Raw genomic sequence first — 16,471 nt, forward strand, 5'->3', positions numbered from 1 at the left:
TTGTACTTCTTTAAAGACCATTTGGCATCATCATTTTGAATATAAAAATAATAATCAATCAAGTCTTCCAGGGACTATTCCTTGTGACGTATTGGACATTATGACGTAAGCAATACTTGTGATGTATCGGGTATTATGACGTATTGTGTCTCTAGGTAATAAATTGATAGATTATAACAGCATCAGTAAAAATGTCTCGATCTTTTTCGAAGGATGTTCATGAACGAGCTCGCTTGAAAGCACAAGCACGCATTTTAGAATGGGTGGAACAAACAAAATCTGCAGGAATTACTCGCCTTCATGATCGATATGGAGAAGTTTTCAAACGAGTCGAATACAAGAGTATTGAGAACAATGCAAATAAGGCTTCAAATGAAGAACCCAACAAACAACAATCAAAAGAGAAATCTAAGGCCGAACAAAAAGATACTATAGCTCCAGATACCCGTAAGACTCCAGAGCGGTGTAAAAGCAGGCAGACCCCAGATTCTAGGAAATGGATGCAACAGGACAACCGCAGTTCCCATAATCGGAGCTCTAGGGCTGGGTTTACCAGCGTCTGTAGTGTAGAAGCAGTGTCGCTCCTGTGTGATGATGAAACAGCAAAGAACTGCGAGTCTTCTTTTAATCTAGATCATGTACTAGATGGGAAAGTGCCAAGAAAATTCAAACACGATAGGGACTCCATTCGAATCATACGCGGGACTGCAAAATTTAAACCAAAAACTTACAGAACGATTCAACAGAAGAAGTTGTATGACAGTTGCGAAAAATGTAATGTGGTCCGAGAGTCTGATATTGATCAAAGTCTCAAAAGGATTAGAAGACAAAGTGTTTTTCGAAGAAAGCAGAAGCAAAAACACCAACCAAAGAAAGGAGGAGAGGACAAGGGTCCCTTCTACGTCATCACATCATCAGAAGGCGTGGAACTGAAAAGATCCTCGACCACGACAGTCCAGCGCCACACCCATTCCAGATCCGGGTTACTGCCCCAGCTAAATGAGATTTGTGCTAGTGACACGGAGCTCCCTACGAGCTTGCGCACGGCATCGTCCTTGGCCATCGGAACTGAACATTCCGAAGATATTGTAGCAAGGCCGATTTCAGCGACCAAAATCACTCAACATGTATGTAGAGGGCTATTTATTTTTTGTAGCATAATCAAACGGAATTGTTACAAAGCGATTCTACAATGATACATGTACATAACTTCTTCATATGAAAAATAACTACCTGTTTTTTCGTCGATAGGGGAAAATAAAGTGCCGGAATTTTTATTCTAACACCGGTCAAAAGTTCAATTTCAAATTTAAAAGCTGTTAGCATCTTTACTTTGTTAAAACCTTGATACAGCATCTCCTTCTAAAGGTAATTTGTTAAAATCACTTTTGATGATGATATTGGACTATCCTCCTTTTAGGTAGGATGACTTCATATTGGAAAACAATTTCCCTCGAGGCAAAAATCTTACAGAATATTTTCAATTTCCTACCGGAATTTAACGACTTCCCTTAGACATTTAAATTATGATAGGGTTTGAATAAAAAATTAATAAAATAAATGTCCAGTAGGAAATTTTCAAGAAATGTAATTGTGATTTTCTATGCTTGTATATTCTCTTAAAAAATATTTTTCTCTCTCATGAATCCATTGTATATTTTGAAGCAATTTACCTGAACTGTCAGGTCAGACACCTAATCACCGAAAAGTGGTCATAAACCTCTACACGATGAGTGTATTTACAGGTATTTAAGGAATGAATTTAATATTTATTTGTTTTATACGATATAAAATGGTTTTGGACAGTTAACGCTTTATAAACGGCGAATTCATTGTTTATAATTTTTTTCACTTTTCATTGTAGATAAAAACGGTCATTTGACCTTTAAAATGACGTAAAATTGTTCAAAATTCAAACTTAACGTCAGGCGTTTTGATACGTTTTTGACGTTATTCCTACTATGATGTAGGCAACATTCAGATATAATAAAATAATTTTTTAGCCAATCAGAAAGCGCGTTACAACCAGAATTAAATTATAATACGAATATTAGGCAGATCAATTTATATTAATAAGTCATAAATAAATAAGAATATTTGACTTAAATGATTAAATTTTCAGATTTAAAAAAAAACCAACCAAACAAACTCTATCCGACAAACCCTTAAAAAAATCAAAGTACTTAAGAACTGTCGGGAGTTGATTTTATTGATTTTTATCAATTTTAAAATCAACGATATGTTATGCAAATCTTTATAATATGAATTCTCGAACTTTTCCGACAAGAATTTCGAGAAAACCCCATATGAATCATGTTGTGTAATATAAAAGATAGAATTAATTCCATCAAACTGTGTATCAGTAATCGAAATGTTTCGTCTCAATATTGAACTCTAGTCTCGTTCAACCAGACACTCGGCTGTCTCCGTTAATCTCCGACTACAAAGAGAGACTCTCTGCTTGTCGGAGTTTTACGGAGACAGCCGAGCGTCTGGTTGAACGAGACTCTAGCGTAGGAATACATGCAACTACAAAAAACAATTGATTTGTTCGTATTATATAATTTCTGACTATTTTCAAGGTATTAATACTTTTCTTTTGAAAAACAATGGTACAGCATAAAGTACACCGAATTTATCTATTATTTTTAAGATCTACGTCTTGTCAGCGGTGATGATTTGTGCTTAGGTCCAAACACTGTTTCACTTTCGGTTTGCCATTGTAACTGCATAGGAGAGTTGATTAAAATCAACTAAAAAAACCATGCACATTATATTAACAACAAAAAAGTTCCCCATTATATCTTTGTTTTGAACATAATTTATTGATTACTCAAAAGGATCAGAAACAAGTTCTAACAATTTACTACTAGTAGCTCTTCTTTTACACCTTTTGGAGTGATGGCCACAGAATACAATTATTCAATACAACTATCAAGCATATTCAAATATAATCCATTTGTTGAACTTCTTCCCTGTTTATTTGTAGACAATACCTATTTTACCAACATTGCGTCGAGTGAAGTCGGGTAAGAAAAAATGCAAAGCGGATCCCCAACAACCTGTCAAAGTCGAATATATCAAGCCGGTAAGCCAAACATGTCAATAGACAATAATTTTTGTTCATTCAACTCTAGAGCAAGTAAGAGCAAATACATACAAATATAATTGGCTTGCTTTTAAATAATACTAGGCTGCAGTTTAATACATTCGTTGTTGACGATTCTACTGTTTGTTTTGGTGTTTTTTTTAATACAGACTCATTACACACTTAAAAGATACATCAGAAAAATAATGAATGTATTACATCTGCTGAGGGTAACAAGACAAAAGGTCAAAGTGGATCTCCTTGCCGAATGCCAAAATCAAAAGCGACAAGATGAGAGAAAGTCCAAAAAAGAGCATTTGACGTTTGATCCTAGTTATTTCAGAGCGGCCACAACAACTTACGGGGGATTGTCGACCAGCGCTAGAACCGCTTTGTGGAAGCCAATCGGTCACAGAACTCCAGATGATGTTCGAATCCTTACTGTAAGATTTCGTCTCGCTATATTCAGCAATATGGATAAAGTGTATTATATTCTTCAAAATGACATTTTTGAACGACAATTAAATATTCTGTAGAAGACACTATCATCGATATGCAAATATCATTTATTAATGTTATCAGAAAAATAAGTTCAATTTTTTTTCTTCCTCTACATTAACACCATGGCCATTACAACACAGCTTGTTTCAAGTTACTATGCATACATGGAAATAATTAAAATGTTTTTCGGGTTTTTTTAATGACAGGAAGTTATATATCGTTTGCCGTTTTTCACCAAGTACTCCCGCTCTGTGAAGGAAAAACTGGCACAGGTAGTCTGGTACGACCAGTTTGAAAATGACAGGATCATAATACGGCAAGGAGACTTGGGATCCAGAATGTATTTCGTCATATCCGGTTATGCATCCGTGCAAAGAACCGACATAGATCCTAGAACTAGTAAGTGAAATTATTACTGCACGTATATATATATATATATATATATATATATATATATATATATATATATATATATATATATATATATATATATATATATATATATATATATATATATATATATATATATATATATATATATATATATATATATATATATATATATATATATATATATATACACACACACACTGAACGAAAGTTCTCAATGTTTACTAAGTATTATGTATTTACTGTATGAAATACATTGTAAGTATATTTATTTATTTTGCTGTCGGTGTGTTTGATTTCCAATTATTTTCAAGTAGGTAAGAACGATGCATTGACCTTGACCTTTTGTTACGACCCGAGACATTGACCTTTATTAAATATCACAAACATTTCCGGTTGATTGAATTTCCTTCAGAGCTTTAATTTTGTACTGCTTGGCATTTATGGAAGAGAAAAATTATATCAAAATAACGTTTCGTTCGGATTTAAATCAATGTTGTGGATAAAATAAACAGCAAATAAAGTGAGTACAGTCTGTCGTAGAAACAATGCAGACACCAATATTCCAACAGCTCCGGCTGTTTTCTCAAAGATCATTTTTGCCATATTAAATGTTTTTTGTTTCTTTTTAAACTCTCACTAAAGACTAATGTCAATCCCAAAAAATTGCCAATGAAAAATAGCAATTTGATGTTCTGACATTTCGTCACGGGTAATTGATTTCAATAAGTGTTTCCCCTTTTCATGTGTGCTTTTGATGAAAAGGCATATCAGTTACCAAATGTTGAAAATTTCACATCATTTTATCTCGTAATTTTCAAGTTATTCTATTTATCAGGGTGAACACTTAAAAGTTTTGTTGAGTGTATATTACTTGTATCAATGGTGCCATATTGAGGAAAGAACACTAAAACAGCTAAGATATGTAAATAAATCATAAATGTACTGTAATGTTGTACAGATTAGAATAAATGCAGAAAGTATAAAATATATTTGAAATAAATTCAGGATACTGATTTTCATCAAATTAAGTAATATTTCCAGTTTTCCTGACATTGTTCACACAATGTTCAGCGAAAACGTTGTTTACACTATTATTATATCTTATGACAAAAAGTCAGAAGGATAAGAAATAGACAAAGTAAAGAGTTTGGGTTACTCCGCTACCTATGCAGTGTCACGGCCGTAGCATATACCCCTTTTGCAGTTGAGGCAAAAGGTTCAACATGTACATGTTTTACAGTAAAAGACTAAAATTATCATTTCTCGGACAGGAAACTTGGGTAATATAGTTCTAGATAAAAGAAACAGAAAAAACTTTAAGAAAACAAATTAAGAAAAAAATGGTGGTAGGAGATTTATGTACACTAAACAAAATCAGATTCTACAGAGATTTTAAACAAGGTACAAGTGGATCACCAAACTGTTAGATCTACCATAAAGATACTAGACAGAAAGCTGAATAAATAAAGCACTATAGAAATGCCTAACGACAAGAACAATTAATTGTCAAATAATCGGGACAATTAGTCAGGTTTGAATGATTTAAGTCTGTACATCCGGAACTTCCCTGTGCTGTTCCTCTCCGTGTTCGTCCAATGTAAGGTCATGGTCAATAATTACGACTTTAGTGACCATCAAGGTTGAAATGCTCTGCGGCGGGTTTTTATTTTGTTTGTCTGTCATGGCTGATTTTTCTGCGGATGTTACATGTTTTCCTAACGTATTAATTAGAGTAAACCTTACAAATAATGAGTATAAATACTATTGTCTGTGCGACAAGACGTGCTACCCAATAGTTTGTAGTTGGGACCCGTAATGGGACTAGAATACCAAACTGTTCGTGTCAGTGCTGTTCCTGCACAAACGGCATCTGACCTCGGAACAAGTTTTGATATATGCAGCCATCTGTGGATCATTGAAAAGGTCTGTCATTTTCTCATTCCTGTAAAGAATGGGCAAATTCCTTATTAGGATGCTGTCAGTCAAGGTTTTTAAGGACGGGATGATATGCTGTGACAAGTGAAACCCTACTATGGTCAATTTTCTCTATGTATTCCAAAAGGGTTTCCATATGTTTCGTGATTATCTCATCAATTGCAAAGTGCACTGTGTTTAAGTTTTGTAGTCTCACTTACACAAATGGGATTTCAATATTTCATCAGATTATTTGCGTAGTTTTCTAAAAAGCTGATGAGGATGGTAGCTAGACGACTCCGTCAGTGACTTTATATCGACATCTTTCAGATAAAATACTTGGTACGTTTGAATTTTTGATACCTGTAAATCTGATGAGTTCAGGGCTTCCCAAACTTAATATAAGATTAAAAAAATTCATGAAAAGGTTGTCGCATTCTTCTCCATTATACTACGACCGTGAATTATTTACGTGCTGTTTGATAATATATCAATTAACCCGGAATATGTGCTTTTCTACGACGTCCGTAATAGTTATACCATATAATATACTAAATTACTAATACATGTACATCACATTGCTAAACCCCAACTGGTTTTAAAGGGAAAGACGTTGCACATTTTATTAAGTTTTATTCAAGATCATGTCTTTATGTCATGACTCATTGAATTTGAATTCTTTGGAATTCTTGCATAAAAAAATAATTTTAACGGGGTTCTGTTTTGTATAAGTATGCAAATGCAGCATTATTTTTAGGATGAGTGGTAATATTAAGTATATAAGGCCATTTTCTGTTCCAGACTCCAAAATCATCCAGCACCTGTACGACATCAATGCAGGGTCCACCTTTGGAGAACTGGCTTTGATTAGAAACATGGTTCGAAATTTTACGGTGATTTGCAAAGGTAACTTTTTTCAAGTTGACATTTTTCATTGAAAATGTATTTACCCAAAGACTGAATCAGAATGGTCTTCCAATACGTGAATACTGATATTACCATTGTACATGTACATTATGAAATTCTCGTTATATATTAATACATGTATATACAGGCGACTCGGAATTTCTTAGTTTGAGCAAGGGTGAGTTTAACTCGATATTGAGAAAGGATTACGAAGATTCCTGGAACAAACGGCTGGATTTCTTTCAGAAGTCAGTCTACTTTGAAAAGATGTCAGAAGATCAAAAGCGGCAGATGGCGGATATGTCAGAAATCCGGGAATATTCCAATAATCGGGTGGGCACAATGACTTGCATACTAATTTCATTTTTGTCAACTATATAGTGTACTAACATGTTTTCGGCAATTACATTCCCTAAAACAGAAATCAATATAAATGTACATGTTCCCCAGGTGATCCACGGAGACGTTCCCGGGCTGACCCATCACGTCTACTTCATCAACGCAGGAAAATGCGAGATAGTCAAAAAAGTGGGATTTGTGCGCTGTGTGTCCCCCTTTTTGCGACCGGATCTCATTTTACAGGGGTCAAAGTCTGATAAAGCCGACCCCAAGAAGTTTCTGAACAAGCCCTACGGCCGTCGTCTGCGTCGCCTCACCCCCGAGGATCACTTCCTGACAGTACTTACGCTTACCGCAGGGGAGTACTTCGGTGTTGGTAAATATAAATATCATGGAATGGGGAACACTAGAAAATATTGTTCTGCCGAAAACATAAATTTTAAAATTACCAATCAATATTACTTAATGAAATTAACAAATTTTTTGATGCCGAAAACGAATATGTTCATTGTCTTATAATTTTATTTGAATCTAACGAGTGTAACTTAACCGTCTGAATTAATGATAAAAAGTTTTTAACTAAGAAACAGTTTCTATATGTAATCCCTGTGAGCTGAGTTATATATTCTTATTTGCAGGTGAGGATCTTACTGACACTTTTATCATAGCCAAGGGAAAAGTAGAGATTATCTCCCTTAACGCGGTTACTTTCAGTTTAAATTACACGGTCATTCAATCGATGCGAGATAATCGGAAAAACCTCATACCCTTAACCGAAGAACTGGCAAGGCGATTTGAGAAGAACAGAAAGTGGATGGAGTACAAAAGGAAAGTCATTGATGATATTGTTAAATGGAGGAAAAAGACCAACTGTGCTACCTACCAAGATGTCCCGGAGGCCATGTTGAAAGAACCTTCAATTCCACTGGATCTCATCAACTACAAAATGTTTCACTAGTATGTTTAAAGATCTGTTTAAAAATCGTGTTAAGCATATATGCGCAAGATTAGGGTTAGGAGGTTTTTTTGCCAAACCAACTCATTCATTTTCTTTTAAGCTCTTAGAATCTTTCACTTTGTTGTATGAAATATACACCTTTCCTAGTTCTTCCTTTGTATTTTCAGGTCAGAGAAGCCACACGCAATCTCAATACAATGTATTACATTAATCTGGAATATTACGTCTATTAATTATATACTACATGTATAAATAAATTTTGATTTTGCATACAGATACTAGTATACTGTATACCACTATAGAGCAAAATTGTTTTCAATTTTGATTTAAGCATTCAGCATATCTAAAAAATAATTAAATCTTTTTATACATCAAATTTCTGATCAGGAACACTCAAACATAAATTTGTTGTTCATTAAGAATCTATTTAAAATGAATAAAAAAATATTACAGCATGTGAAAATATTTTGAGTTATTTTTTAAGTATCCTCCTTTCAAATGTTACCTATAATGTACATTATGTGATCTGTTTAGTCATTTTAAATTAACCAAATGACTCTAATTAAAATTAGAACTCCCATCTGCTCCCAGGTTTTGATATGCCCCCTATGTGATAGTGTCAATAGAGGTCTGGCTCTGGTCAGATTGGGACTAAACAAACTCAATACTGGCCAAATGTATTGAAAAGTAAGTTGGTCACTAAATGTGCAACTTTAATTTTGCAATATGCACTAAAACACCAATACTATTTTCATTGTACATGTTTAAATACCAGTGTGTGATCTATAAAACACAAGGCAAATATAAAGCCCTATTACCTTTAGATATAAAGAAAAATAAAGTATAAGGAAATTCTTAAAATTTTATTTATAGTGAAAACAATATTCGCCTTTCTCGTTGTTTCTTTATGTAATCCTCCATCTTTTCAAACCCTGTCATTTCCTCAGAGGGGTAGTACTCTTTTGGCGGGGCTCCTTCCCGAAACACAATACACACATGGCAATACCGGGTCCGCACTCGGGCAGGATACTTGAACGCCAATCGCATGGTGTATAAAATCTTTCCTTTGTTACAATATGCATGTTCTGTACAAAAACAATGAAATAGTGAAAACAAGTGCATGTGATACAGTATAGAAGTATATGAAGGCATTAAGACCCTACGGATAATTTGTGAGATAAATAACTTCATTTACTTTGATATGGTGATTTAATATTCAAACATTAAGATAATATATAAAAATGTTTTTGTAAACCTACCGGTAATCAATTACATGCTATAGGTTCATCAAACATACTCCTTGAATGTTTTTAATTTTTAACTCTGCCACAGATGTGCAGAAATGCAAAGAGGATTAGTGTTATGTACGGTAATCAATTTTTTAATTTTATAATTAAATGAAGCTTTTTGTAGGAGCACCAGAACATAGTCCTTACACTAGTATTAAATCATGCTGTCTATCATTAAAATTTTGTCTTCATATGAATTTTGAAATGATAGACAGTTATTAAGTTAGTATATCAATGTTTTTTTTTTTATCAATTAAGTTTCATTCATGAACTTTTATTTACAGGTTTATATTGCAGTATCTAAGACAAGTATGATATTGTGATACCTGAAGGTGTTTGCTTCCTAGTAAAAATGCTATTGCATTCAACAAAATGATTTTCAATACAATCAAGTTTTTTGAGGAATACTTAATATATGGGATCAAAGATAAAAATAAGGAAACTTGAGCTTTTAAACTGACCTATTCACTTATGATATTCAATGCTAATGCCATTTTACATCTACAGCATACATAAAACTGAAACATACCTATCCACATATTAGAAGGGTATTCAATGCCATGTTCTCTCACTGCTATCTTCTGACCTTCCAGTAAACACTGCCAACAAAAAGGCAAAGGTAAAGATTCTATTGATAATAAACAACTTTCTATCAATATTGTGGGATAAAATTAGACTTTACATAGCCACCTACATCTTTGAGTATTTTGGCTCCCTTCTGTGGCAAAAAGGACACTTTTCTAATAGCATCATCAATGGACAATCCTCTTATCTAAATAGAAAAAAATAATGTACATACATTTATATGAAAACTAATCTTAATAAATATATGCATATACCCTTGAAAGTATTATCTTGAGGGCAGGACATGAATGGTGACAAAGAGTCAAGACCAAATAATTTTTGTGACATCTTACAAGCTGAAAAATTTTGTTCATTTGTCAAATGGTAACAAAATCATTAAATATCAGATGGATGTCAATTTACATTAGTTTTTGCAGTTTCTGAACTTGAATAATATTCTACTAGTTCTAGTATTTAAATCAACGTAAATATGATATGTTGCTGAAAATAGTCAAGTCAGGACCCAGGAGGGGTTGCTTCACACAATAGAGAATAGCCCTGGTACTAGTATAACACTACAAAGTACAATTTAGCATTTGACATAGGTCTTATAACTTTATATTTATTAAAATACATTCAATTTTACAGGAATTAATAATAAAACACAGTTTAAAAGTAAAAACTACTTGTTAAAATTTTTACAGTAAATTGTTACCATTGCTGTGTATTTCCACATCTTCTTCTGTGAATATCTCAAATCACGGGTCTCGTGAAAATACTCCTGATACCAACATGAAAGAATTAGTGAAATTAATTTGAAAATAGAGAAATATCATATCAAAGTTAAGAAAACATGTTTTGACAAGGAATATTTAATATTTTTGCCAGCATTATAAAACAATATACAATGTATAGGTGAGCCATTGCTAACTAGTGATACCCCTGCACCGATGTGAATATTTAGAATATGCAGTGTCGACATTTAACAAAAACTTGTTGTCCGATTGGTACAAAAATGAATCCCACAATATGACATGCCTAAACAAAGAGTGCGTAATTAATATTTCAAGCATCTGTGATTGATAGATGATGAGAAATCTTTGACTAAATTGTTTCAAAACTTAGCTAAACAAAGTCGTCATTTAACAGTTAAATAAGTTAACATTCGATTGGTACAAAAATTAATTCCACCATACAGCATGCCTTAACAAAGAATATGTTAAAATTTTAAGTGTCTGTGATAAATAGTTTGGAAGAGGGTATAATAATTTATATGTTTGGTATGTTTATAGCTGCATAAGTGTATAATTTCAAAAAAGTGCATTTACAGTAATATGGGAGTAAAATGTCGGTTGAATAAGATGTATTATTTCCTAATATTCAAGTAGAGACATTTTATATGAGTGTGGAGAAAATTTAGAGGAGTAAATTGAAGTTGTAGAGCATTAGTTATTGAACAGTTTCTTGACATAGTAAAGACATATTACCGATAATAAGAACTGAATTAATAACTTTTTTACTTCTTTAAAGCGCTAGTTGTCTTTATTTTGTATTAGATTTTAAATATCACATCCAACTTCAGTAAATAACTCTTTCCTTTCACGGATGTGCCAAGGACGATTGATTTAAATGCAATTTATTCTATTCTATAACTTATAATACGGAAAGAAAATGACTTAAGTGTAAGAGTGAATGTGTAATAAAGGTGTTAGCTGCATGTATACAGTAATTCTTAAATACTTTACTTCTAAAGAGTAAGCATATGTAAGGCCATCCCTAAAAATGTTTGTTTGGAATTGCCGTCTGGAGGTTTCTAGACCCAGGAGGGAGGGAGGGGGATTTTTTTTTTTTTTTTGAACTTGAAGTTAAACTAATTAAAAATGGGTAAAAAAAAATCCATGGAAAAAAATACTTTATTTTTTGCTAATAAAATTTTATTAGCAGGAGGTATTTCAATGAGGAGGGAGGCAATTCCAGACAAACAATAATTTTATTATGGCCTAATAACTCACAATTGGTCGGGGAGGTTCTGAGGGATCTTGTGGTGGATAAACAATTTTATTGTAATCTGGAAAATCGGACTTGTCTTCTGACTGATAGAAAAAGGCATATTCTTCATTTTTTTCAGGATTGTAACTTGCTTTATATAATGGACTAGTGTGGATGGTTTGACATACTGCAGGCCATGAACCACTTGCTCTGAAAGTGAAAAAACACATTTCACAGATTTTATGATTTAGAACATTAAATAATTAAGTGCATATGTTAATTTCACTAAATATGAAATTATCATGATAGGAAGTTCCTCAGTTAGAAGTTTTCCCTCAATAATACTTTTATTCTTACAAGGCAGCATTTATATCACTTTTGTATGATGTCTGGATACAGGCATTTGCAAAAGCTGAACAGCATGATGTGAAAAACCACCTTGCCATCTTGCTGTTCAACAACAAGCAATACGCTAATACAACTTCGCACAACATAGTTTCATGCTAATGCAACTTTGCACAACACACAGTAGCAGTAATACAACTCTGCACAACTTATTGTAGCACTATTGCAATTTCACACAACTCACTGTCATGATGCTGCACAACACATCGTGATGCTTTTGCAATTTTACATGACTTGCTTTTTGCATTTTCACACAATACCCTGTGGTGCTGTCACACATTACACCCACAGATCAAAATCTTGACAGCAGGATGGCAAGAGTAGTGAAGTTGTGTTAGCGCAAAATTAATGGTGCATTGTATAACATTTTGCAAGACTCATTTTGAATGCACTAATTGGTTTAGCAGGCAAATTCTGGAATATAATACAAAAAATTTATGCATTGTCAATATTAAACTACCTAAAATATGTACAGTTGACTTTTAGTATTGAGTAAATATGAATGTGCTCGTAAAAAAGAAATCAAGACAATCCAATTATTGAGTAAAAGCATCATTCTTTGAAACAGTTTCATTGTTCACGATTTTAATTCACCATTACAGTACCTTTGTAGTAGATTTGGGATGCGTGTAAAGCTTCTTAGTGTTCTCAAGCCTGTAAATAATTTCAAAGTCAAGTTACACACCACTCAGTTTAAGCATGAAGTATAGATCAAGTATTTTGATACACGTATGTCTCCTTAACTTGCTCTTCTTGTTATAAATATTTCATCGTACTTACACTGCATTTTTCTTAATAAACTTTAAATATTAAAATTGATTTCACATTGTAAAGAATAATGTGTTATGAAAATCAAAGTCATATAGAAGTATTATTTTACAAGCAAAAAATGACTCTCATCCTAAACATCCTGAAGATTAAGACTTAGAGCAACTACTAGTCAAATAGAGATCGCTGTATGTTCCGGAATTATTTGAGTGTGTGTGTGTTTTTTAATGACGATTCTAAATATTTGTTATACAACTCACTAATTTAGAACCATGAACTTTAAAAGATTTAACAATTACAATAACAACTTTAACAGTTACATGCATTTTGCAAAATATTGTTCTATTCTGCACTATCTTTTAAAAACAACATAGTCGGTATGAGAGAGAGAGAGAGAGAGAGAGAGAGAGAGAGAGAGAGAGAGAGAGAGAGAGAGAGAGAGAGAGAGAGTATGTGTGTGTCTGATAAATTCATACTGTATTTCCTATGTAAAAGATATAAAAGATTTTTTTTTAAAAGAAGTTCATCAAAATACAAGATTATGCGGTATAAAGATTTTTCTTTTTCAGAAAAAGGAAAAATTAAGCAAATCAAGGTACGAAAATTTAGCAGCTGACATGTTGAAATGCAAGCCAAAAAAAAAAAGCCCGAAAAACGACGAGATGGTATTCCATGACAGTTGACTATGAAGCAGCATGCACCCATTAACTCTCGCCGGGGGAGACAAGTTGTTTCTGTTTAAAACAGAGAGTTGTCAATAGAGCACATTTCTGTCTAATTATAGACAAGGTTTTATGTAGAATACGAATTTTTATAGGTAGTTGTAATGCGTTTTAAAGTTGTTTCCCTGTACAGAAAAGTCAGCTGATGAGTATTAAAGGTAGGATTGTTTTAGTTCATTTTTAAAAATTGCCATCATTATCAATTTAAACTATGCTTGTTTGACGTAAAGAAGTCGACAAAGCCCCTTTCTCGTAAACCACATTTGTGATGCAAAAGCTGGGTTACAAATTATGATACAGGTGTACACATATATACATACTTATAATTGAAAATGGAAGGAAGCGTTTCACTCCAGGTACATGTGTATATATATGCTGTATCCGTATTTTGGATGTCCCACTGAAGAATTGAAAAAAAAATGTAAAAAAAAAATAAAAAGAAACAGAATCAGTCGTTGTGTTTTCCCACATTTCAGACTCAATATTTTGAATTTAGAACAAAAACAATTTTCCATTTTTAGATTCAATATAAATTTCAAATATAAGGTCTCGTGTTTCACTTCATTCATTATTATACATCATATTGCTTCACTGCTACTTCCCACAAGAGCTTACCTTGATCCTTGAAAGACGAACAGAGTAACAGACAGACGGACAAGCATACTTTTTGTTTGAATTGATTATTGTAATCTAGTAATCATGATATATATATATATGTTTACATAGGAATGGTTAGTGTTTTAGAAGCTATTGGTTTATAAACCTTATCTCGAACTGTACAGTAGATCAATTTCAAAAATCCGGATTAGTGCTACAATTTCTAAATGTGAGGTAATCTGTTAGGGAATGACGTGACATTTTTGTTTGGCATACACTGTTTCTCGTCATACCAGGGCTTGGTTCTATACCAAGAAGTAGGTGGTACATTTTACGACTGTATTATCCACCGACCTCCAAGAACAAACAGATATACCAATATATCAAACAAATGTCATAACAGACTGCAGAAAGCGTTGATCTTTAAATCCTTGGGGTAAAGCGAAGAGGCGCAGCAGTTACCCATGCATACATGTATATATTATTTGGATGTATACTTAGGTTAACAGGAGTTTTATAAGAGCTCGAGTTGTTTTTAACTTTCTGCACTCTCTATTTAAGCGCCATCTCATAAGGATAAAAAAAACGGTCCTGCCAATATATTATTGGTTTGTCAAATGCGGAATTTTCGGAAGGAATTAAAAGTACAACGTAAAATAGATGACTTTCAAAATTACAAGTAAGAAACTGAAGCTGATATATTGTTTTCCAGATGGTAACCCAATATGGGTATTAATAATCAGTTGTATTATAGTTACATTATTTGATGACATGAATGTCCTTCTGTGATGGAGACGTCCTTGACAACACAGACGAAATGGAATGCAATAATTATGTAGAGTTTCTTTTTCAACGGCCGTGTCGATTTCAGTTTGTTTGTTACACCACAAAACTTATCCTTCCCAAGGAGTAACATTAACAGAAATCTGACCAGCTTCAAATTATAGATGTGCAGCAACTTTAAGAGGTCCATGGGAAATAAATTTTATTCAAGAAATTGTGAACGTCTAATTTGTCAAATTTGGCATGAATATGAGAAATTCATTGGCGCTCATTGCTATATGTGTATTATTATTGCAAAGATGTTACTAGTAATTTAAGGAATTTTGACTCAGCAATTTTTTTGTACGAACTTTAACGATGTATGTTTGTTCAAGTTATATGGGTATGTTTTGAATACACCGTCTTGAAATTTTCTCATCAGATGAAAATTTTTCAAGCTAAACAGTTTCATTTATCGTCTAATTTGCTTTACAGTTTGATTATACTTAAAATGCAAACGCCAAGTTATTTTTAAAATTCTTAGAGAATTCCAAGCTGTCTTCCTTTAATTTCTGTCTTTCAGCTATGCAGGGAGAAATTTGTTGTCTTTCAAAACTTCTAAATTGTGTTTGCTAAAGCTGCAAAAGTTCAATCTGCATGTGTCAATCAAATAGTCGTGGCTTATTTTTAGAGATCTGCAGCAAGATAAGTTGATATTTCGGTCATTTTTTGGATATTTAGGTAATGTTGACAACATACATCTGGTCGTCAATCAGATGATATGACCAGCAAAAATCTCCTGTTGTTTAAGATGTAACTTTGTTTAATTACCGATGATTTAAAAGATTTATTTTTCCATCGTGAACGAATGCTTTTATAAGATGGCTGATCATGATGTTGTAGATTTTATGCCGTTGATTAGGAAACTAAGATTTCTCTTCATTTATTATTTTATCTTGCAGACTTTTGGTAGAGTAAACTTACAGCTCAATTAGTTTCAGAATCAATCAGTCTTGTAGACTGAACAAATTCTTATTCAGATCGAAACTATGACTCACAGGAATTGGTGCATATTTTACTACACTTATCTTGAAACAGATTGGGAGCAATTTGTAAACTCTGCAGAAAAAAATAAACTAGATGGAGCCAAAGTTAACCCTGATATCAAATTGATGCAAAGTTTTTGAGCAAACGATTTGGGTCATTAAAAACTGTTTTAAAGAATTTCTTTGAAGATATGCATTAAAAAGTAATCTTTCAAAATGTATTTGGTGGT

At 33.0% G+C, this 16,471-nt stretch overlaps 2 protein-coding genes across 2 annotated transcripts; one reads left to right on the forward strand and one right to left on the reverse strand.

Annotated features, from left to right (window-relative positions):
* Positions 1–177: 177 nt before the first annotated feature.
* Positions 178–8,566, forward strand: LOC128157319 (uncharacterized). The gene is made up of 9 exons (XM_052819818.1): positions 178–1,127; positions 2,990–3,088; positions 3,259–3,531; positions 3,796–3,988; positions 6,698–6,802; positions 6,951–7,135; positions 7,253–7,517; positions 7,780–8,098; positions 8,267–8,566. Coding segments are annotated over exons 1-9 (2,376 nt in total). The 5' UTR covers positions 178–191; the 3' UTR covers positions 8,268–8,566.
* A 379-nt stretch (positions 8,567–8,945) lies between these two features.
* LOC128157320 (39S ribosomal protein L22, mitochondrial-like) lies at positions 8,946–13,258 on the reverse strand. Its single transcript, XM_052819819.1, has 7 exons — positions 13,127–13,258; positions 12,952–13,000; positions 11,965–12,151; positions 10,668–10,733; positions 10,083–10,160; positions 9,918–9,987; positions 8,946–9,184 (listed from the first exon to the last, which is right to left on the reverse strand). Exons 1-7 carry the CDS (start codon positions 13,131–13,133, stop codon positions 8,967–8,969), a joined length of 675 nt encoding a protein of 224 aa, XP_052675779.1. The 5' UTR covers positions 13,134–13,258; the 3' UTR covers positions 8,946–8,966.
* Between the last annotated feature and the right edge of the window lie 3,213 nt (positions 13,259–16,471).

The sequence above is a fragment of the Crassostrea angulata genome, chromosome 7 (assembly GCF_025612915.1).
Source record: "Crassostrea angulata isolate pt1a10 chromosome 7, ASM2561291v2, whole genome shotgun sequence".
NCBI lineage: Eukaryota > Metazoa > Mollusca > Bivalvia > Ostreida > Ostreidae > Magallana > Magallana angulata.

What these genes read in the sequence shown, in the direction of transcription:
- LOC128157319 (XM_052819818.1), top strand. Translation starts at nt 192, where the DNA reads ATGTCTCGATCTTTTTCGAAGGATGTTCATGAACGAGCTCGCTTGAAA. An exon ending in TTTTACGGTGATTTGCAAAG is followed by an intron (nt 6,803 to 6,950) that starts GTAACTTTTTTC and finishes ATGTATATACAG; the next exon opens with GCGACTCGGAATTTCTTAGT. An exon ending in AGGGGAGTACTTCGGTGTTG is followed by an intron (nt 7,518 to 7,779) that starts GTAAATATAAAT and finishes TCTTATTTGCAG; the next exon opens with GTGAGGATCTTACTGACACT.
- LOC128157320 (XM_052819819.1), bottom strand. An exon ending in ATCCCAAATCTACTACAAAG is followed by an intron (nt 12,152 to 12,951) that starts GTACTGTAATGG and finishes TTTCACTTTCAG; the next exon opens with AGCAAGTGGTTCATGGCCTG. An exon ending in GAGCCAAAATACTCAAAGAT is followed by an intron (nt 9,988 to 10,082) that starts GTAGGTGGCTAT and finishes TTTTGTTGGCAG; the next exon opens with TGTTTACTGGAAGGTCAGAA.